Below are 22,180 nucleotides of genomic sequence, written 5' to 3'. Positions count from 1 at the left end.
TGTCGTGAGTCAAACACACAGTGGCCAATTTGAAAATGGAATTTTATTGTCCCACAGTGGTGATTCCCTTCTTGTCGTGCCGGCAGGAAAAAAAACAAAAAAAACATTTTCAATGATTCATATGCTGCATTTTGAGTTAGTTGGGATGATATTTCACAAAAAATGAGTGCTGTAGCCTGAACACTAGATCAAATATTTGCTATTTTCATTGTTTTAATAAAAAGGTTCTAGTGGATTGACAAAAAACATCTACCTACACTATAAATTAGTGACCATGTTTGGTGACTATTACAACGCTCAATTAGTCTTTTGTCCAGTAAAAAATAAAGACTATAAAAGCAATTGACTTGAGGTCAAAATCTGTCCAGATTACAATTATTATTATTTTTCTATGTACGACAGCAGGCTTTGGATCAGAGCTCATCACGCGCCTTCAGCTCACTGGCCTCAACGACAGAAGAAAGTATAGACTGTATTTTCACTTGCAGAGGCAGCACTTCATCACTCTGTGGAATTTGGCATTTTTGCCAGTGCTAATCTGTGCAATTGGCTTTGACATGATCACTTGAAAATGGCAGTTTCACCAGAAATTAACTGAACGGATTCATTTTGGAAAACAAGCGGTCGACATTATATATATATCTCTTTTCTTGCTTGTTTAATTTCACACTTGATCACCCAACGGTTTGTTGGCCAGGCGATTCATTAAAAAATCCACTTCATGTAATACGTCCCCTTGAGACGCAATTCTCAGACACAGGTCCTCGGGGCCCAGAATCCTGCATGTTTTTAAATGTTTCCCTCCTCCAACACACCTGATTCAAATGAACAGCTCGTCAGCAAGTCCCGCAGGAGCCCGATCACGGTCATTTGAATCAGGCGTGCTGGAGGAGGAGAAAGGTCTAAAACGTTCAGAACTCTGGCCCTCAAGGACCAAAGTTCGACATCCGTGCCTTGAAACCAACGAAACGCAAATAAACGATTGCTAAAATTACAGCTGACAAATCAGCATGATCACACTAAACGTATGTATTAAAAAAAAAAAAAGTGGCATTGAAAATGACACGTTTATCACGTGTTTAGCGTTCTGTGTGTCCCGAATGCACTTCGCCCGAGCATCACTGAGCAAACGCAAGTGTCGCTTTTGTGTGTGTTTTTGGAGGGCGGGTGTCATCCTAGAACCTTCCCTGCTTGGCGTCTCCGATGGCCCCCCACACGTCAAAGACAAACTCGTCCGGGAAGGCAAAGTCCCCGAGGGTCTCGTCCAGCGCCATGGCAAACTCGTCAGGGTTCTTCTTGTCGCGGCCCACCTCCACCATGGTGGCCGCTGGACACAAAGTTGCATTTCATCTTTTGGAAAATTATTATTATTTTTTTTTTTTACATGAATCGATTCATCGACAAGTAATCGATTATCAAATTAATCGACAACTATTTTAATCATTGAGTAATCGTTTGGAGCCATTTAATTTAAACGGGTAAAAATCCTCGGATTTCAGCATATCAACAATAATTGTTCACCGATTTCTGTAGTGTTTAATCAAAATATGAAATTTGCAAACATCTGTTTTTACTTTTGAAAAAAAAATGAGGGAACCAATAACATAGTAAAAAACATTCACCCCCCCACACTTTTTTTTTTTTTTTTTTAAATCACTATACGAATACGAAGTACGAAATAGACACCAATTAGTGGCTAATGAACAGTAATCAAGGGGGAAAAATGCTTTCGTAATACACTTTAATGCAAAAGTATAGGGCTGGGTATGGATTCAAATGTCCTTAATCTATTCGATTTCAATTTACAAGAGTTCTGTTCTATTCGATTTTTTCCGATTCACTTCAATTCAATCCAACATTGATTCATTTTGGAACATCAATTCTTCCTAAATATTAGGACATGATAAAAAACGGCACACAAACATCAAGTTAGAAATAAAATTTTGTGGAGGCAATAACTGGTTAAATAATCTTTTTTATTAATCAAATCACTTAAGTGTTGCACAAACATTGACATCAGCAAGGATGAAATGAAAAATAGTTTCAAAATCGAATTCAGGGGTAGGGAACCCTGGTCCTTGAACGCCACTGTCCCGCCTGTTTTCCATGTCTCCCTCCTCCAACACAGCTGACTCATTATCAGCTCATCAGCAAGCTCTGTAGAAGCCTGATAACGATCCTGTTCATCAAATCAGCTGTGTTGGTGGAGAGAGACATGGAAGACAGGCAGGACAGTGGCTCTCGAGGACCAGGGTTCCCTACCCCTGATCTAATTCAATAATTGTAAATTAAAAATATTATGAATGGTGCAATAAGCCACGTCTGTTATAAATGTAAGGAAAACATTTAAATTCATGTGAACAGTAAATTTCGAGAAAACAGTAAGAAACAAAAAAATAATAATTGGCTTTTAAAATTCTATTTCCTTATGAATTTATGGGAAAAGAGATATTGAAATAATCGATTCATGGTTTTATGAATTGATATCAGGCTCAACGAGGAAAATCAATTTGATATTGACTATTCAATTTTTTCAACCCAGCCCTAAAAAAAAAAATAATAATTCAGATGAGTCGATTAATCGATTGAATAATCGATAGATTAATCGATTCAAAAAATATTCGATAGCGACACCACTAGTTTTAATTACGGTATTCAAACATTTACCTATTTATTCATTTATTTATTCATTTTTGAAACGGCGAAGTCCAACCCAAGACACGCTTAGGACCGCCCCCTCATTTGACCTGGCAGTATGGACCAAAACTGTCAAAATTAAAAATAAATAAATGACTAAATAAATGAATAAATGACAAAAAGTGAAAATAAAAGCGGATATAAAAAAATATAATTCAAAAATTTAATAAAAAAATACATATAAATGGAAATAAAAACTATATATATATATATAAACATAAATACATACAACATCCGTTTTTATTTTCACTTTTTGTCATTTATTTATTTAGAATTTTGGCAGTTTTGTCAGTTTTGGTCCTCCATAGTCTATAGCCAACACCGCTGGATGTAATCAGGTGTGCCTAACGTGGTGTCTCGTGGACACTCACCAAGTTCTGTGTCCCGGATGCCCATGTAGCTCTCCAGCAGGTCGTCCACCTTCTTCACCGCTTTCTCTTCAAACTCTGTCGGCTGGACAACGCAAACACATCTCGGATGTTTCATGTGCTCTTTTATCCCGACTAGTCACATGACTTGCCTCGTCCTCCACCGTCGCCGGGCCCTTGGAGCGAAGTCTCAGCGTTCCCTTGCCGTTCCCGATTTTGCCGTCACCGCTGGGCTTGGCGCCCTTGGACCTCGGCTCCAGCATTTCTGCCAGCGAACAAACAAATGGGATTTCAACACATCTAATATTCTCACGGGGGCGAATCGGGTCGCCCGAGCGCCATTCGTTACAAAACAAAATAGTGTTCGATTTATTGCGACTTGCTGCCGAGGACGTCGTTAAGTTGGAAACATTGAGAAACTGGCAAGCTAATCGCTTTGTCACAATGCTCTGCTAACAAACGCCATATCTTATTGGCATGAGACTTTCGTGCTGCAAACACGAGTCAACCTTCTACATGTTCAATACGCACAAAACAGAATGTCCGTAGTAGGGCCCAACCGATTATAGTCGCTGGCCGATGATTGCCCTTCAAACATCTGCCAGCACAATTGGCCAATTATTTTCCCTTTAAAACGTTGTAATCGAAGAACGCCCACATTTTCAACGCTGTGAAAGTAGCCTGAATGCACCATTTTGCTTGCGTAGCATTAGCAACTAGCGCGTGTGTAGCGTATGTTATTCTGTTGTCCCTAAGCGTCCTTTCAGATGTTTAATGACACCCCAGTCGGAGTTAACTGTAAAACTAAACGCACGACAATAAGAATGACATCCACTGTATATTTAAATACACAACAGGCTTCGTTTTTAAAACATCACTAGCCTAGCGCTAATGCTACAAGCAAAGGGAGGTTCCCATTCAAATGCTAACAGGAAGTTAGCATCGACTTCGGGATTGGTTTTCCTTCACATAACGAGTATTCACACATAAATCTTGTGGGAACACATACCCGCAGCGGAGATAACTTCGCCAAGGCACAAATTCACTGTAACTGTAATAACACAAATAAATAGAATGTTTGTGAGTCAAGATGTAAAGTAATCATTGTGCAGCTCCATACACTTTGGCCACCAGAGGGCAGTATAATTAATACAATACAACTAAATGATTCAAAAAGCTAAGCTGCAGTATATTAGTCCTTTTTTCCACACGAGATAAAGAATTTACAGTGGTGCCTTGGGATAGGAGTTATTTTATTCTTCCCAATGTGTGAAAAAAGTTATTTTAATAGAATTCAAACATAACTTTCTTCTGTACTCACTTTAAAGTGTGTACACCTTGCATGCCAGGCACGGACGGGAGGGGTGTGTGTGTGTGTGTGTGTGTGTAATTTTCTGCATTATATTATTATAATATTTTTTTTCACACGCATTTCACACACAACAAAATAAGCAACTGGTTCAAGTTCCACAGCTGCACGTCTATGCTAAATAGAGGCAACAAATCCAAGTCCAGAAAGTAAAAACCCTGCTACGGTTTGGCTTTAGCCTCAAGTGCTAGCTAGCTAGCTCCCGAGCAGGTAAACGAGCACCATGGGAGCCAGCTCGGGAGTGTTGGACATTCTGCTGTTTCAATTTAATCAGAACTGTTTTGATTTGAGTTATAACGGTTTTAATTTCCTCAGTAAAGCTCGATGAGGGTAATAATGTGACGGAACGTTTGAAGATTCTTCCTTCCACATTTTATCACTTAGTTAGCCATCTGTTCCGGGGGAGAAAACGTGTTATAATCGATTCCTTTGTAAAGTCTTATTTTCTGCAAAGGTGCCAGGACGTCTGGCATACTGCGTTTCCGCCTGGTTGGCCATCTGTCGGGGGGGCCGGGTCGTCTGAACCGAGATTATTTCCACATCAATCGGCCATCTGTCAATGTGTATTGAGTACTGTCTGTCTTGCTTGCGAGAGGGGCGGGGCTTAAGGGCCCGATTCACCGATCTCCAGCCTGATTTTACGAACACGCGGAAAACTTAAGGATGGTTTTCCATCAGGAGCTAGCTAACTAGCACTTGAGGCTAAAACCAAACTGTGGCAGGGTTTTTACTTGGTGGACCTGGATTTGCCACCTCTGATGCTAAAGTTGGCCAATTCAAAGCATAAATATGCCGGGACGCCTTGGATCTCCTGGATTGTATCGTATAGATTTGTCCGTGTGCCTCACCAAAGGCCTTCATGGGCTCCACCAGCTTGAGGGTGAAGGTCTCGTTCCTGGGCAGCTCCTTGAGCATGCGCGCCACCTCGTAGTGGCGCGTGCCCACGATGACGCGGCCGTTGATGCGCTCGATGTGGTCGCCCATGCAGATCACCTTCACCTTGTCCACCACGCTGCCCTCCTTGATGCGCTGCCGCCGCCGCGCATATTTGAAAAACACTCAGGGTTACACAAATATGGAGCAAAACTATGGAAAAATAAATAAAAGCCTTGTTAGGAAGAGTGAAATGAGCTTTAAGGGGAAAACTGTTCAACTGCAGTAATAACACAAATAAATAGAATGTTTGTGAGCCAAGATGTAAAGTAATCATTGTGCAGCTCCGTACACTTTGGCCACCAGAGGGCAGTATAATTAATACAATACAACTAAATGATTCAAAAAGCTAAGCTGCAGTATATTAGTCCTTTTTTCCACACGAGATAAAGAATTTACAGTGGTGCCTTGGGATAGGAGTTATTTCATTCTGTGACCACTCATAACTCAAAACAATAGCTCATCAAATCATCTTTTCCCATCAAAATGAATGTAAACGCCATTAATCCGTTCCAGCATTCCCCCAAAACAGCAAATCTTTTTTGTAATGTGTTTGAATGAGGGAAAATAGCACTCCGTTATAATGTACTCTATAAAAACATACAGTAATGACATTAAATAGAAAAGAAAAATAATTCCAACAGTTTTTGTCACACTTCTTCAGTTGAATGGCCATTGTGCTGCTCCTTCTGGTGTGCCCACCTTGGCCACCTGGGGGCAGTCTATACCGTTTATTGAGACACTGCAAATCCTCTCCCTTCAATCTTTTTTTTTTTTTGTGTGTTTAGTTTAACAATGAACTCTTCAACTGGGAGTGGCAATAAACTTGAAAAAAAAATTTAAACAATTTTTCACTGTGTCTGCCAAAATGCGTCTTGTTGTGACGTGAGATGAGTGTCTGTCTGCCATTGCACAGCGGTCGTACCACAAGTTTGCGCTTGCAAGTCAAAGCAAAAAAAAAAGAAGTGTCAAACGATCATGGCTCGTATCTCGAAAAAGTCCTAAATTCAGTTACTCGCATCTCAAGTTCTTCTATACTAGCGCTTTTGTCGAGATCATATTGTGCTCAAAGCACTTTTCAAAGGCTCCCATTCATGCACGCATTCATACGCCAATGGGAGGCAGCTGCTAAGACACGTCAGGTCCGCTGAGAGCAAATTGGGGTGAGAAGGTTCGAACGCCTCGACATCAATATGAATTTGGTGAGCCCGTCTAACATGCGCTCGCACTAAGATACACTCGAAAAAGAGAATTGTTGACAACTTCAAATGGTAACACACGATTGAATTAAGTTAATCCAAAGTGAACATATTAAGTTTAATGAGCAATAAACTTCATATATTCACTTTGGATGAACTTAATATATATTAGGGGTGTTAAAAAAAAATTGATTCGGCAATATATCGTATGATATTACAGCGTGCAATTCTCGGTTCGATTCGATATGCGGCCGAATCGATTTTTAAACATCGATTTTTTATGTAAATACTCAACAAAACGTCTTCGGGTTAGGATTCACACATTAAGCATGGAAGAATGTTATATTAACGGAACATTAAGACTTAATATTTGATTTCAATGATGTTGGAACATGGAACAGATTGTTTGTTAAATACAGCGGCTCAGTTATAAACCTGAAGTTTCAGACAAATAATACATTTTTATACAAATCATACAGTGTACAAGTTTACTGATTAGTATTTTCTAAATTTGAGTTTAAAAAAATGCAATAATCAACATAGATTCGTATCGAGATTAATTGGTATCAAATCGAATCGTTACCTATAAATCGTGATATGGATCGAATCGCCGGGTACGAGGCAATTCACACCCCTAATATCTATTAAGTTTATTGTTCATTAAACTTAATATGTTTACTTTGGATTCAATCGTGTGTTACCATGTGACGTTTTTTTAACTTGGTCAACAATTCTCTTTTTAGAGTGTAACGGACGTTTGTCAAAATTGTTTCAAAGCAGAACGTGTAATTGTCTGAGTTTGACAGTAAACTTCAAGTGAGAGTGGCAAAAAAAAAAAACAGCCTGGAGCATGAAGCACTTCGTCTGCAATTCATCAAAATGGCGGCCGTCTGCCAAATGGATGCTCGACGTTGAGAACGTCGCGACTCGTACAGTATAGTCGTGTCAAATGCGGCGGGTTTTATTCGATGTCATTTTGGGACATGAAGGCGTTACTTTGTAATCGAGGCAGAGCCAGACTTAGTGGGATTCAAAGACCCCAAAAAATGGTACGAGTTCGCATCTTGAACAGAAAACTTGGATGTCAACCTAAAGGCGAACCTCGCAATCCTTTTGGACTCCACTGGTATGTGTGGAATGGTCAGGTGTCCCAATACTTTTGTCCATAACGCTCCTGCTAAATATCTCCTGACCTACTTAGTAATCTTTAAACCCATCTAATCCTCACTTTACTATCAAGTGCTCAGCCGTAGCCGCTCAAATACTTTTCCCGCTTGAAAAAAAAAAAAAATACAACATAAATAAAGTGTAATGTCGTCACTTTTTCAACATCTCATCATCTTGCTTACGCGCTTGAATTGTGGGCATGCAGTGCTGCTTTGGTACCGCATGGTGGCAGATGTGAGCATGCTTGTGTGTGTGCTTGCGCGTGTGCGTGTGCACGCGCGCACGTGCACGTGTGAGACACTGAGACCATGTAAGCTTATTACACACATTGGCAACATAACAAAACTACAGAGGACCTCAGCCAAGGCCGAACCGTGGTTTTTTGGATCGGCACCAAAACTGTAAGGGAAAATCCCCACACGCAATCTGGAGAGAGCGAATGTAAGAGTTCGTCCTTTCCCTTGGCGGGTGGCGAAAAACGAAATATCTGCTGTGGCGTCAAAGCGACTGGATCGCAAAGAATCACGTCGACGACACCAGCGGCTTTTTTGATGAATTGTGTCTGGAAGCAACGACCCAAAATGGAAGACACTTCACACGTCAGAAAACCGACCTTAATGATTATTACTGGTTAAGTGACATTTGGAAATGTTTACAGACATTAACCATTGTACATTTTTTAAATATGTTTGATTAATTGTATTTACTTAATTGCTTTTTTTTTCCCGTTCAACTTGATACATTATTTCATTTTGTATAACTTAATATAATTCTATGTTGGACTTAAAATTTAATTTGTATTAAATTATTGTTTTGAGAGTTGTATAGAGAAAAAAAACACCTCTCAAATGATTTGTATAATGTTAAAACAATAATTTAAATCACGGTTATTTATTAAGCATTTAAAATAATAAGACCAATTTAAAAAAAAATAGAAACACTAATTATGTAAGTTCCTTTTGGCCCAAACTGAATTTAATATATATTTATAATAATCATTATTTTTTATTTTATTTTATTTGTGCACTGTGCAGTACAATGATTTTTTGGGGTACAAAACATATAAATATTAAGACAAATCAAATTATTTGAAACACTATAATTATGCAAGTTCTTTTTGGATGAAACAAAATGTATTAAATTAGTTTATATATATATATATATATATATATATATATATACACACACACACACACACATTAAAAAAAGGTGCAAATGTGTAAATTTAAACAACTCAAATTAGTATTAATAATAGTATAAAATAAAATACTATAACAAACTCACACAGGTAGATTTAAAATAAATAGATTTATAATACACTCTCTTTCCTTGAAGTTTATTTTTCTACCTTTTACTTTAGTAATATTGAAACAATTTTCTCCTCTTCTTTTTATTTTCCAGCAATCTGGATACCCTGCTGCTCTTTGCTGCCCCCCACAGTTCAGTCTTGGTACTTTTTCGGACATTTGAAGACAGGAAAAAGTAATAAAAAAAAAAAACAACTCATGGCAAATCCTCCGTGGAGAACGAGCACAAGTTTACCTTGATGAAGGCGAACCCGGCGCCGTTGTCAGTGATGGTGAGGCCCAGCGCGTCCTCCGACTTGAACACCTCCACCTCCTTCTTGATGCCTCGGACGTGAGCAAAAATGAAGTCCTCCAGGCCAATTTGGCCGCCCAGCAGCTTGTCCATGTCGATCTTGTGTGTGTTGAGGGTGCAGAAGAGGATCTGTGACACAAAATAAAAACTAATTTTAAAAAAATCAGGCATTCCAGTCATACTGCTCGACAACCAGAAGGCGTGTCCATCACTGACGGCCGTGAGTGTTATCAGCATGTGTGTGCGTAAAATAAATAATAAAAGAAGGACAAATGACCTTCACACTTTGGAGGGCTCATCAGTGAGATCAGCAGAAGCACTAAGCTGATTTCACAGCACTTGAAGCAGATTGACGCCCAGCTAGCGGTCCGATTGCCGACGCCCATTTGTTGCGCTCTCGTGCACACTTCAGCTTTACACCCGCAAGGACACAACATTAGGTACACTTATTAGGTATGCGATCCAATACGAAAGCTGCACGGGGGGGAATTGGAATCGCGAGTCTTAATACGCTATTCTGGTTACGATTGCATTCGCGGAATTAAGCGGCAAAATCCAGCAGTTTTGATCAATATCGGAAGGCGGCCATTTTGCCACTTGCCGTCGACCGAAGATGACATCACAGTTGATCAGGTCTCAGGTAAACAACCAATCGCAGCTCAGCTTCAGAAAACAGGTGAGCTGTGATTGGTCGTGGCCTGAACACTGAGCAACCGTGATGTCATCTTCAGTCGACGGCAAGTGGCAAAATGGCCGCCCACTGTGATGGATAAAAACTAGGGGTGTAGCGGTATACGTGGGTGTACTGTTGGGTTCGGTACGGCGTGTTGGGTTCGGCCCACTTGCCTACCGTTCTCTCATTACGTTTACGCGCCGCAGAGGCTCCGAGCTGAAGCTCGTGAGCAAGGTTTCGCACCGACGTTATCGACTGGCGGGGGGCAGCAATGCACGTGCCTCGTCTTTCGGAAATGAAAGTAGAAGAAGAGGAAGACGTTATCGCGCGGAGACGAAGAGACAGCACGCATGCAGTATTGTTATGGAAAAAGCAAATAAGCCGCAGCTCGATCACCCAAATGGGTCACTTTTATTTATTTGTTTACAAAAATGCACCGTTTACATGTCATCTTTTAAAATTTTTCAGTGTTTTTGTGTAGCGAAAATATACAGAACGGAAATGTCATTTTGTGTACCGTTACACCCCTAATAAAAACCGTTGGATTTTGCTTCATAACTCATATTCCACAAATGTAATATTCATCAGAATGTCACGTTTAGACCAGTGAGGTCACATTATTGTCACGAAATGTTTAAGGTTGACTTCCCCTTTAAGATTTGCACAGTATATGCTATCCTAATTCATATTTGTTTTGTCCTTATTTATTTTCAGGGTTCGACAATAACGGTACTATTTCGAGACTATAATTGTCCTAACATCAAATGTAATTTGCCATTACGAATTACAACATGCATCAATTGATTTGAGACTACTTTGGGGTTTTTTTGCGCTGCCTTATGTCCGGTGTCTTCAAATGCGGAGTACTTTTACTTTATTTTTGTATTTATATGATAATGGTTATTATTTAGTCACAAGATGGCAGTAATAGTTGATTCATTGATGGACTGCAAGGGAATGAAATGTCGAGTGATCAAGTCTGGACGCAAAGGATCTCGTGCAAGATGAGGGCGTGAATCCTGGTTATTGACTGTGGGCCAATCAGGCCTTGTTGTCGCCGTGCACCAACAGGCGCCGCTCACACCGGTACACACGCGCGCGCGTTAACCAGCACGCGTTGCCGGGGGTAACCGGACCATAATAGAAGCGGGTGATAATGGAAAGGGGGCCGCGAGAGGAGAAGAGAGAGGCTGAATGGAGGGTCTACTTCATTTCGCCATAACCCCCCCCCCCCCGTACGCCGCCACCCATTCCCCCCCCCCCCCCCCCCTCGTCAGGCCTCCACCAGGAGGTAGACGAGTGCCCGCCTCCAGCCCGTTACCAAGGCTGCTAGCAGCTTTAAGCAGCTTCTCCGCGCCACAGGCGGCTCTCGGCGCCGCCCCCCCCCCCCCCCCCCCCCCGCTGTGCCCTCCTTCGCGCTGCTGGCTGGCGTGAGCGAGCTCCCACCTCGCCATTCCGGCTCGCCGCACCTCCCACGGCCTCCGCGAACGCATGGATGAAGGGGCTTGATGTACGCGTTTGACTACAGCCACGCGTGCAGTACGGCCACCATTTTGACCTCATCAGTTGTTAAACAAAAATACCATACTACGGCATTATGATGTCATACAACACACGTTTAGCAGCATCAAAATACACAAAAAGAAAAAGAAAACAACCACAAAAGTTACATCATATGGCAGCTCGCCAGCTGGATCTGCAATACGTTGTCATGTTTGAGGTTGGTTTTATGGAACCCAAACGTTTGGAAAAAATTAGTCAGATTTCCTCATACCTTTTTGCTACTGCTGATTATTGTTCTTTGTTCGAATAGTATCTCTTTTATCATTTCATACTAAAAACTAAATGAGAGCATGCGTCATTCCTGCTGATATCCAGAGCTGCCGTTAATCGTCACTTCCCATCAATGACGACGCCCACATTTCAGCAAGTGCCCAACGACACGAAGCCTGCAAAAAAAATACACGAACCGACTGAGCCCATTTATGTCCGTTCATCAGGCTGAGGACAGACGGTCCGTCTCATTCCGGGTATGATTGAGAGGCTTCGTGCCATAAAAGCATTCGCCAAATATGCGGAAGCACTCGGCAAAAGGTGAGCGTCGTCGGCAATGGCAATTGACGATTGACGGAAGCGCCCACCCCTGCTGATATCGTATCGGATGGATATCAAGTTTGTGACAGTATTGCGATCATCAGAAGTGAAAAAGTCGTACCAGGAGGCCCCGAGATGAGACGGACAACGGCAGTCATAAGGAAGACCGAGCGACGCAACATAAACAGGAAGTAGAAACCCGTCAAAATAAAAGTTATAACACAAACAGAGAAGACTTCAATATAAACCTTTTTTTTTACAAAATGTTGGTCAATACAGGCTGCAGATTCGAGTCCCATCACCTCAAAAAAGAAAAGTTGAAAACCTAGCAAAAAAAAATTACAAAGAAAACCTTGAGTCATTTCAGTACCTTGATTTATAAAATGCTCTTTTTTTTTTCTGCCTTTATTGGGTTTTGTGTGCAATGGTCACACGAGCCGCAGCAATACTATGCAGGATGTTCATGCTAACACGCTGCCAACTTCAAAATAAAACATTCCCAAATACACTAATGCACAAACATCGGTGCCACGCTACGCTAAGTTATTCCCGGCAGCGCGTGGCGGCCTACTTGAACCGTCTTCCCCGACTGCAAGTTAGATAGTTGAAGTCCAGTTGAAATTGAAATGACCATCACAAACTGTTGCCGCTAACGTCATCCTCAATTCATGTTCAATCCCTAACTAAGCATGCTGGGGGGAAAAACCCCGAATGAATGACCCCGACATTGTAGACGGCAGCACCTGTTCCCAGTGTTAGCGGCTAGTGGCTAGCATCTATTCGCTAAGCGAAGGTTGGCGGGATCCTCTTTTCAAGGGCAGTTTTATCGGCAAAAATGACTCGACGCTGTCAACACTTTGATGCTGACAACCTGACACGGTTTTTGTTGACGCCCGGCTTACTTGAATGTGTCCTTTTAGCCGGCAAAATCCACCTTGTGGTTTTGATGCCACTTCATCTCATAGCAACAAAATCTCACTCGTGTTTCTCAAGAAGAAAATACCGTTTAAATTGAGGGAAAATAGTTGATTATCTCAAAATGAAAACCAAGAGGTCATACATTTTTGTTAAGTTCTCATGTATTCATAAATGTTCATTAATCAAGCAAAACATAATAATAATAAAGTCAATTTACCCGAATACTCCATCGATTTTTCAGTCCGATATCCAAATAGCCAAATATTCGATAGCTCCAGCTCTCGATTAGAAGCAACGCTGGCGCTCAGTCCTCCACGAGACCGACGGCTCCATTTCCGTTTCAAAATGAATAAAAAGGCACCCGAGAAAGAAAAAAAAAAGTGCGATTCAACATGACCATTCAGTCTCGCACACAAACACCGGTCGCCGCCTACATGCGCTTTGAAGAGCGGCTAAATAAACGCGCCGCACTTAAAGGTCTCTCTGGGCCGACGGCCTGCGCTCGAACGTGACCCCAAAGAGCGACCGGTGGCGTTCAACCGGCCTCTTTGTCAAGTGTCGGACTTTCTCAAATTGTTGTAATGCCATCCGCTTCATCAAAATAGAAGTAGAAGTGCCTCTCCTTCAAATATTCTATATTGTTCACAAACTAGCATTAAGTAATGAACTGCTATGACTCCCTCGATGCGAACGTTCCCACAATGACATTAAATTGTACATTTGGCCTACGAACTCGTTTGCAAACAAAAACATTTCTTGAAGACACGGTGACAAATAAATGCCTCCCTCAACAAGCTCTCTATGTGCTATTGTAACACATGGACATTGACTCATTTGCTCCCAAAAACGTATAAATACGTTCTATTTTAAATATTACCAGTGTCCCAAAAACTTTTTTTTTTTTTTTTAATGCTAGAGCATACAGAAGGCTTTGATGCAGCCTCTGAACTGAAAAGAACGGTTGAAGCAACGGTAGTTAATGCAAAAACGGCCAGCAGGTGGCAGCAGAGTATAAGAGATCAACCAGGGCCATGTTGCAAACAAGCTGATTTGTCCACGGTTCTAAACTGATTTGTGAATAATGAAGAAACTTAGCTATATTCTAATGCTAATTGCTGCAAAACAGAAACAGATAGAAATGTATTTTTTTTACCTGGTGTAAGAAAAGACTCTAATCTTTCTTTTGGTAGGTTCCATATTTTTTTATAGCAATAGAACACAATATTCTGTGGGCCTTGCAAAATCAGTCAAAATCCAGTAAAGCAGCCGGGAGCGAAGAGGGTTGCTTCAGTGAAAATAGCCGGGAGTGAATGAGTTAAAGAGCTGCCGTTGACCCCATATGCACTATTTTGTGAACCAAAACAACAGCATCAATCCGAGGCACTATGACAAATAAACACCTCCCTCAAAAATACTGCATTCTATGTAAATTCCCGTCTTCACTCTTGAGCCCAATTGAACTACATTGCTAACTTCGTAGCAAAGCAAAACTTATCTTGACGATGCTTGGGCAAGTTAACGTCTCCGTTCTTCCCTGTCAGGGAAAAATCCGTTTACAATTCAATCTCAGTTCATCGACAGCGTCGTACGAACGCGGATGTCGACTCTGTTGTGACAAATCAGTTCCTTCAATCAAATAGATTCAGCCTTTTCCCTAGTCAGGAAATACAACTGTAACGAACTCAGTTCATTGTGACAGCTGTGAGTATGTTTGAATGCCACTGCTAACCAAAACAGTAGCACCGATCAAAGAAAACGAAAAATGGACTCCTCTCCTCAAACCGGCACCTCCTTTCCTCCCCATCATTAACGAAACTGTCACAACTCTCAATTTTTTTAAGTCCACTCTAAGCCCGTTCCTACAGTGTTGCTAACCAAAACAGTAGCACCTAATGGTGCATGTAAACATTGACAAACAGTGCTTCATTGCAAGACAATTATCAGTATACAATAATGACTACGAATGCAAATGTATTTATATTTGATCTATTTTATAAGCACAAATGCGGGCTCATGTTTGTCTTCGTCTCACGTTCGTTCCGCAGCTGCTTTTGCCGACGAACGGAGCGCCGAGGTCGGCAAAAAAAAAAAGGAAACCGCAGCCGTCAACAACAAGGCGGGGCAATCATTAACCTTACTGTGCGAATGCGCGACGTTCCGCGGCAAGCGAGCGGGCAAGTTATTGGCCGTTAGGTAATGACGAATCACGGCTCACCTGTTTTGTGGTTTGGGTCACGTGACGTTCCCAACATGAGCCCTTCGGCACTGATGGATAAAAACAGGTGGATTTTTCTGCTTATTTGATATTCCACATTTGCAATATTCATCTGAATGCCGTATTTAGACGAGTGGGGGGTGCATAGAACGTGTCGCGATAAAGTACATTTTTGACTTGATTTCCTCATCATAAGCAAATCTAAAAGGTACAAGGACAGTTGCGAGTGCAACTCCAGCTCACTTGTCAATGCGCCGCCAACAAATGCGGTAAATTACACACGCACACCTTCAACAAATGAGATCGCCGCACTTAATCTGTTGGATTAGAAAGTCCGTCACACAAACAAAAAAGGTAAGCACGGCTGCGCAGGCCGCACATTTAAACGGCAGGCAAACGGCAGGCACACCTCGCAGCCCGCGTCTGCCCGTATAAGGACAGACTTTGACCCCGGGGAGGACGTTGCAACTGTCCTCATCAGCTCGCAGACGTTGGACCCGGGTGATGTCAGTGCTGTTTTAATTGCCAGTTTGATAGATCATTTGACCCGTTTGGCGGAAATTAGCTTGTAGTTTCTGGAGCCAGACACAAATCGTTTCCAGTTGAACTTGGTTGCTAACCAAAACAGCATCACCCGCAGAAGCATGGAATACACACGCTTGCTAAAGTGCATGTTTTTAAAGATGATCTAAAACGAGTCTTCTTAGAGACCCTTTGACATATGGAACCTCCACAATGTTGTGTGCTTCCATGACTTAGTTCCAACCAGTCGGACTCAATTCTCGCCATTTCGCTGCCGTTTTTATTTAGTTTGTTAGTTCTGACAAAGCAATTTGATTGGACACGAGACTTTCCATGAGTGTTTAGCATAATAACCGTACTTCATTTTTAATTCATTGCCAGATCAGTCATCCTGGTTGTGGTAGACAAAGATTGAATCGAGGCAAGTGGACTCTTCTTTTTTGTCTTTTTCCTGAAAAACATGCAAGTATGATTTAAGCATTTATGCTATTAGGCTAACAATATAACTTTGCCTCACAGGTGATCTAAACTGTTAATCAGGCTTACGTTAGCGGCGAGTAGTTACTTGCATGGTTTGCTAAACGAGTTTATTCGTTTGAGTGACGAGTGCAAAAAAGAATAATTAAATGTCACAATTCCTCACGTCCAAAAAGAAAACTCCTTTAAAGACAGCTGGCATTTTGCAGGTTTTTTTTGTTTGGCCCGGAGGTGGAAAAATACCTGCTGTTGATCAGCTGCTTTCCAGGGAGTGGATGATGAACAACTTGTTGCGTAGGCTAGCTAGCTAACAGTTGATCAGAAGATAATAGAATGAGGGTTTTCTGATCATGTTGTTTAAAGTATACGGAAGGCTCAATGATATCTTGAAGATGAGGGTAAAGATGACAAAAATAAAAGAATTAAAATAACGCGCGAGAATACAGCATTAAGGTATCCTCGAGTCATAAGCGGCTAGCTGGCTAGCAAATAGCATTCGAATCGTCGCTGGTCGAACAAAACAATGAACAGTTTGTTGTCAGCCATCTGATACAAGACGAACTCATCGAAATGCGGATTTGTATTTGTGTGTCCACATTATCAACAATTCATAATTGATTGTGGCCTATAACTGTTAACTAAAAAAAACTCCACTTTGACTTGACATCAAATGTCATCTACGGCTAACACTGCTTAAAATTGCTCCAACGGCGCATACAAATAAAAGCCTCCTCTCTTGTGAGATGCACATTTAATCCTCTTTCCGCTCTCCGAGCAACAAAACGCAACCGCTCCACACACACGCGCGATCCGACGAGAACCCGAAGAGAGCTGGACCAACGACAAGACGGCGACTTCCGCATGCGGTGTCCGTCATTTGCTAAAAGGTGGGCATGTTTATGAAGGGAGGAGGCCCAAAGCAGAGTTGCTCCGTGGGGAGCAACGGGACGGCCCAGGCCCGCCGGCGCAGGCTCAAATTTGAGGCCGTGCCCACGCAAGCGGACGTCGGGGACTTCCTGCCGCGGCCGACGCGCGACTGTGATATTCAGTGTCGGTCTCTTAACGCGTCATGAGTGGACACGCACAAACTTGGGAGCTTCGTGGATTACAGCAAATAATGCAATTGGATTGGATTTTTACAAAACCCGTCAGAAATATGAGGTGAAGCTTGTTTGCGTCGTTTAGCGTTCTGAATCCACACCGTTTTGAGTTGATTTGACAGTTGACACCTCCTTGTATGCCATATGCATAATATCCACCCGCTGTTTGTTTCTTTGCGTTATCAGGTCGCAAATGATCGACGATGCACGTGACTTTGTTGTCAGCAGGTTTTTGAGTTGTTTTAAGAGAGTGAAATGCGCATTACCGACACCGACAGGACTTACTGTATTTTGGCATTATCAGTATTCATCGCAAAAATATTTGCAACAGGCCAAGACCAACCACAAAAGTAAAAGTCGAGGCAAAGATGGGAACATCCTCGCGAGTGTTACAGACTGACGTGACGGCACAAACGGCACCCGCGGGCTAAAACCTGCTCCTTTCGCAAGGCGCCAGACAAGATTCTCAGGGTTTTTGTCGGCTTTGCATCGCTTTTGGTCGCACAAAAGCTGCCTGCGCATTCACACTTTGAAAAGACGAGACGACAAGAGGGGGGAAGGACAGAGGGCCGGCTCTTGTTTTGGACGCCATGACGGTCACATCTCGCTACATTCTGCGGTGGGAGACTCAACGTTGTTAACCACCCGAACTCGAAGAAGAACTCATTTTTTGTCATGAGCCACCGATGCAAAAAGGTCAAAGTGCAACGATTGTTGCTAACGATGCAATTTTCCATTTATGATAGCATTAAGCTAGTAAGGTCTATTAAGGCAACGCTTGACTTATTTGCAGGTTATTTGAAGCGCAAATGTCAAAATTAAACAATTCATGCTGGCAAAAGTTATTAAATGCTTTAGCTAGCTTAATGCTGCATTCGAGGATGTATGGGAACGCCCCATTAAACTCGGAAATCAGAGTTGCGAAGTTGGAAAGAAATGACGTCACTCGACAATGGTGAACCTCGTAGAGGCAAAGACCGTCAATGGCAAAACCTGATTTACAAAATTAGAAACACGTTCATTAAGGGTGTGTCAAAATACAATCGATTCTCTCTCTTTTTTTTCTCTCTCTGAGAGAGCTCAGTATTGTTCATTCGGTAATGTTACCGATTCGACATGTCGTCATCATTGCTCTCTCTCTCTTTTTTATTTTGTATGTGCATGTGCGTGTGTGTGAATTCATTAATTCACCTAAAACCTATTAAAAATCCCATACTTCAGAATCCAGCTAGAGTCGTGAGGTTGTCAGGAGACCCGAGGAAGGATCAAAGAAAAGAAAGGAAAGTGAAATCCAGCACCGACCAGACATCACCTACTACCCACCGGGTTACCAACCAGTCTTTGACCAACCCCAGAAACATCTATAAAACGATAATAGATCTCATAAGAATCGCAATAATCCTTTAGTACGATTCAGAATCGATTTTAAATGTCCCAAAATCGATTTTATTTAAATCATTTTATACTGTCTTGCCTTTGTTTGTGTGCGCCTTTATTGGGAGTGCTGTTCATGTTGTACACAATTTGACCAATTAGGGGCAGTCACGATCAAGTTATTCCAATAAAAGTTTGTTTTTTTTCAGCGTGCCGCGAGTAGCGCGCTAATTAGCATTAGCGAGTCAGACTGGAGTAGATCATTACGATTCCTTGAACGTCTATAAATTGAAGCAAAAATATTTCTGAATCAAAACGCTCACCCAAAAATTGGAATGGAATCAAATCGCGAGACATTCAAAGATTCCCACCTCTAATAATAATAAACGTAGGTTTGTGTGAACGCCACATGTGTAAGCTCTGAAATGTTTTTGGAATTATGTTTCTTTCTGCTTCAGGAGCTGAGATAGCAATTATTTAGTAGGCATAATATTGTGGCCATCACGTGCCTCCACCATTGGATAAATCTGACTTTCCACCTTCCTCAAATTTTTCTAAACAGGGGTGTGTAGACTTACCCAGCACTGTCACGAACTGAACACAAACTAACCCAAGAGACTAGATTTGCACAAGAAGTGATCAAAATGGAGCCATTCGGGCAACGCAGCGCCGAGTTTGTGATTGAAGCCGATTGCGGTGGCTGGCGAGCGGGTCGGCGTCTGTTCTGACCTCGGCTGGGCTGATATTAAAGGCGTCAGCAATCTTGGCGTAGAGCTCCTTGACGTTGGAGAAGCCTTCGATCCTGCCGGTGGGGCTGCCGTGGGCCAGCTGCGTGTGGAAGACCAGCTTGGGCCGCAGGTTGGCGGGCGGCGGCGGCAAGCCTCCGGCGCCGGTGGCCGCCGCCGACTTGTTGCCGCCGCCGGCGCCGGCGAGCGGCGAGCCGGCGCCGCCTGCCTGGTGGCCGCCGCCGACCTCCTCGTTGTCCACCAGGTGCTCCTTGGGCGACTTGTTCTTCTTCCTCCACGGGCCCAGCGGCATTTTTTTTGCGCGTCTCGGTTAGCTCGTTCAACCGCTACAACATTTGGACCTGTTGAAATCTTCCTTTTGTAACTTCCTGGTTTCCGTCTCGCTTAACCTGCTTTTCTTTCCACTTCCTCCGAGGATACTTTTCCGTCGCTCACCTGGCCAGCGGCGAAACGGCGACTTTTGCGGCGGTGGGGGGGGGAGAGAACGGCGGCAAACGGCGGCAAACGGGCGGCAAACGGGCGGCAACAGGTAGCCGAGGATCAAAATGTGTGACAGAGGCAACCTGCGGGCTGCCTGGCTAACAATAGCCGCTCTGTGCGCGCCTCGGCTGGGCGCACGCGCACGCGCACTGGGAGCGGCGGCGGCGGCGGGACACCTGTGCACCCAAGCGGTCATTTCATTAGGCACACCTGCCACCACCGGAAATAGAACATTTTCCCTAATGCATCTTTACCACATTTGCACAGACATGTCTATAATACCAAATAATATGCATAGTAAAAAAAAAGATTTCATAAAAAAGGTCATCCCATCTCGTAGGACTAGAATGCCCGAGCAGGTGCCCCTTGCTTTACATAATATGAAAAATATATCATTTACATTACTATAAACAGTCATTTGACTCCTACTTACAATAATATTTGCACATTTATTGCTAACACAATATCAGAAAATGCGCCGTATTTTATTTAACATGTTTCAATTGCCCTGTGCTTGGCTGGCAACCAGTTCAGGGTGTACCCCGCCTACTGCCCGAAGCCAGCTGGGATAGGCTCCAGCAACCCCCGCGACCCTTGTGAGAACAAGCGGTACAGAAAATGGATGGATGGATGGATGGATGTTTCAACATATCTAAATGTTTTTCACAATATGCTTGATCAATTCTAGCATATTTCAAAACTATATTTAAATGTATATATTTACTATTATTCAGTATTTGTTCAGCATATTCACATTTTTTTTAATTTATGCATATTGATTATATTTTTCAGTTTTTAAATTGCAATATACTAGTTATTTTTCAATATAGGCTATTTAAATGTACTTTTTTAATACAATATCTTATTTAAGTATTGTATTTAAAATGTAATTATATTAAAATTGTCATTACAAATATTTTAAACATATTTCATTATTCATATTCTATGAATGTATTATATTTCAATATGTAGTTTTGATGTTTTTTATTATATGCTTTGGTTTAAAATGTTCACATAAAGAGTGCTTTGATTTAAAAGTCATTAAAAAAATAAAATTATGGGGTTTTAAAAATTTAAATCAAAGCAATAACAACAAAAAACAAGGCAATAATTTAATTTCTCAGTCACTTCTCTTTTTTTAAATTAAAAAATGTGTTCATTATTTTACGAAATTCCATTTGTACAATTATTATTAATTGAACACTGCGTTCATTATTGATGTTGTTTGCAGTGAAATGCAAACTGCGAGCAGGCAAATCCTCAAAATGACGATCACACTTTACACCCACATTAAAACTGTGCTGCCGCTTACGCTTCATTCCTTTTTCTACCTGCTTTGGATTGAGGCTCATTTGGGCCAATTGCGAAATACAAACCGCAGAATTTGAACCTCAAAAAACTGTTAACCAAAATGGAAAAAACAACTTGGGCCGTGGGTCCCTGAGAGTTTTTCATGCATCAAAATCCATTCAAATTCAAATTCATCCTTGTTATGACAGAAAAGTCAACCCCATTTCGTGTCAATTGGTGAGACTGGTGTTCATTGAGCTACTCGAGTAGGCCATTACTTTTAGAAATGCAGCATTAGTGCGTTATCTCAATGTATAAGAACGATTTTAAGTATTTCATGTATGTGTAAAAGTACTTGTTGACTGATAATGGAGTTGCTGAAGCTAAAAACAAATGAGGCCCCTTGCAAGGTCTCAACATTCACGAGTTCAGCCCTCTGAGGGGCCACTCCCAAATTTCAGTCGTGATGAGTGATGTAGCGTCCCCTGGTGGGCACAAGTGTCATGTAAAGTGTTGGCAGGTGGAAAGCAGCAGCTGAAAACTGCAAGCTTGCTAGCTCAATTCATTGCCTCAGTTGAACTCAGTCAGAGAGAGAGAGAGAGAGAGAGAGAGAAAAGAGTGTGAGTGAGAGAGAGAGGGGGACAGAAGGGAGAGAGAAGAGTAAGGAAGAGAAAGGGGAGAGAGAGTGCGAGTATGTGCGAGAGGGAGAAGAGTGAGAGAAGAGGGAGAGAGAAGAGCGAGGAAGAGTGAGAGAGAGAGAGAGAAAAGAGTGTGAGTGAGAGAGAGAGAGAGAGAGAGACAGAAGGGAGAGAGAAGAGTAAGGAAGAGAAAGGGGAGAGAGTGCGAGTATGTGAGAGAGGGAGAAGAGTGAGAGAAGAGGGAGAGAGAAGAGCGAGAAAGAGTGAGAGAGAGGGGAAAGAGAGAGAAAAGAGTGTGAGTGAGAGAGAGAGGGGGACAGA

General features: G+C 42.1%; 1 protein-coding gene across 1 annotated transcript; it reads right to left on the bottom strand.

Moving 5' to 3' along the window:
• Positions 1-24: 24 nt before the first annotated feature.
• gipc2 (GIPC PDZ domain containing family, member 2) lies at positions 25-20,078 on the bottom strand. Its single transcript, XM_086075086.1, has 6 exons — positions 19,435-20,078; positions 9,276-9,461; positions 5,283-5,463; positions 3,218-3,330; positions 3,069-3,150; positions 25-1,327 (listed from the first exon to the last, which is right to left on the bottom strand). The coding sequence occupies exons 1-6, from the start codon at positions 19,741-19,743 to the stop codon at positions 1,176-1,178; spliced, it is 1,023 nt and encodes a 340-aa protein (XP_085931212.1). The 5' UTR covers positions 19,744-20,078; the 3' UTR covers positions 25-1,175.
• Between the last annotated feature and the right edge of the window lie 2,102 nt (positions 20,079-22,180).

Source organism: Leptonotus elevatus, chromosome 1, assembly GCF_054856555.1.
Source record: "Leptonotus elevatus isolate MCC_2025b chromosome 1, RoL_Lele_1.0, whole genome shotgun sequence".
In the NCBI taxonomy this organism is placed as follows: domain Eukaryota; kingdom Metazoa; phylum Chordata; class Actinopteri; order Syngnathiformes; family Syngnathidae; genus Leptonotus; species Leptonotus elevatus.
This window is presented reverse-complemented; position numbering and strand designations above follow the sequence as displayed.

What these genes read in the sequence shown, in the direction of transcription:
- gipc2 (XM_086075086.1), bottom strand. Translation starts at nt 19,743, where the DNA reads ATGCCGCTGGGCCCGTGGAGGAAGAAGAACAAGTCGCCCAAGGAGCAC. An exon ending in CCGGGTTCGCCTTCATCAAG is followed by an intron (nt 5,464 to 9,275) that starts GTAAACTTGTGC and finishes CGGCGGCGGCAG; the next exon opens with CGCATCAAGGAGGGCAGCGT. An exon ending in CGGCGACGGTGGAGGACGAG is followed by an intron (nt 3,151 to 3,217) that starts GCAAGTCATGTG and finishes TGCGTTGTCCAG; the next exon opens with CCGACAGAGTTTGAAGAGAA.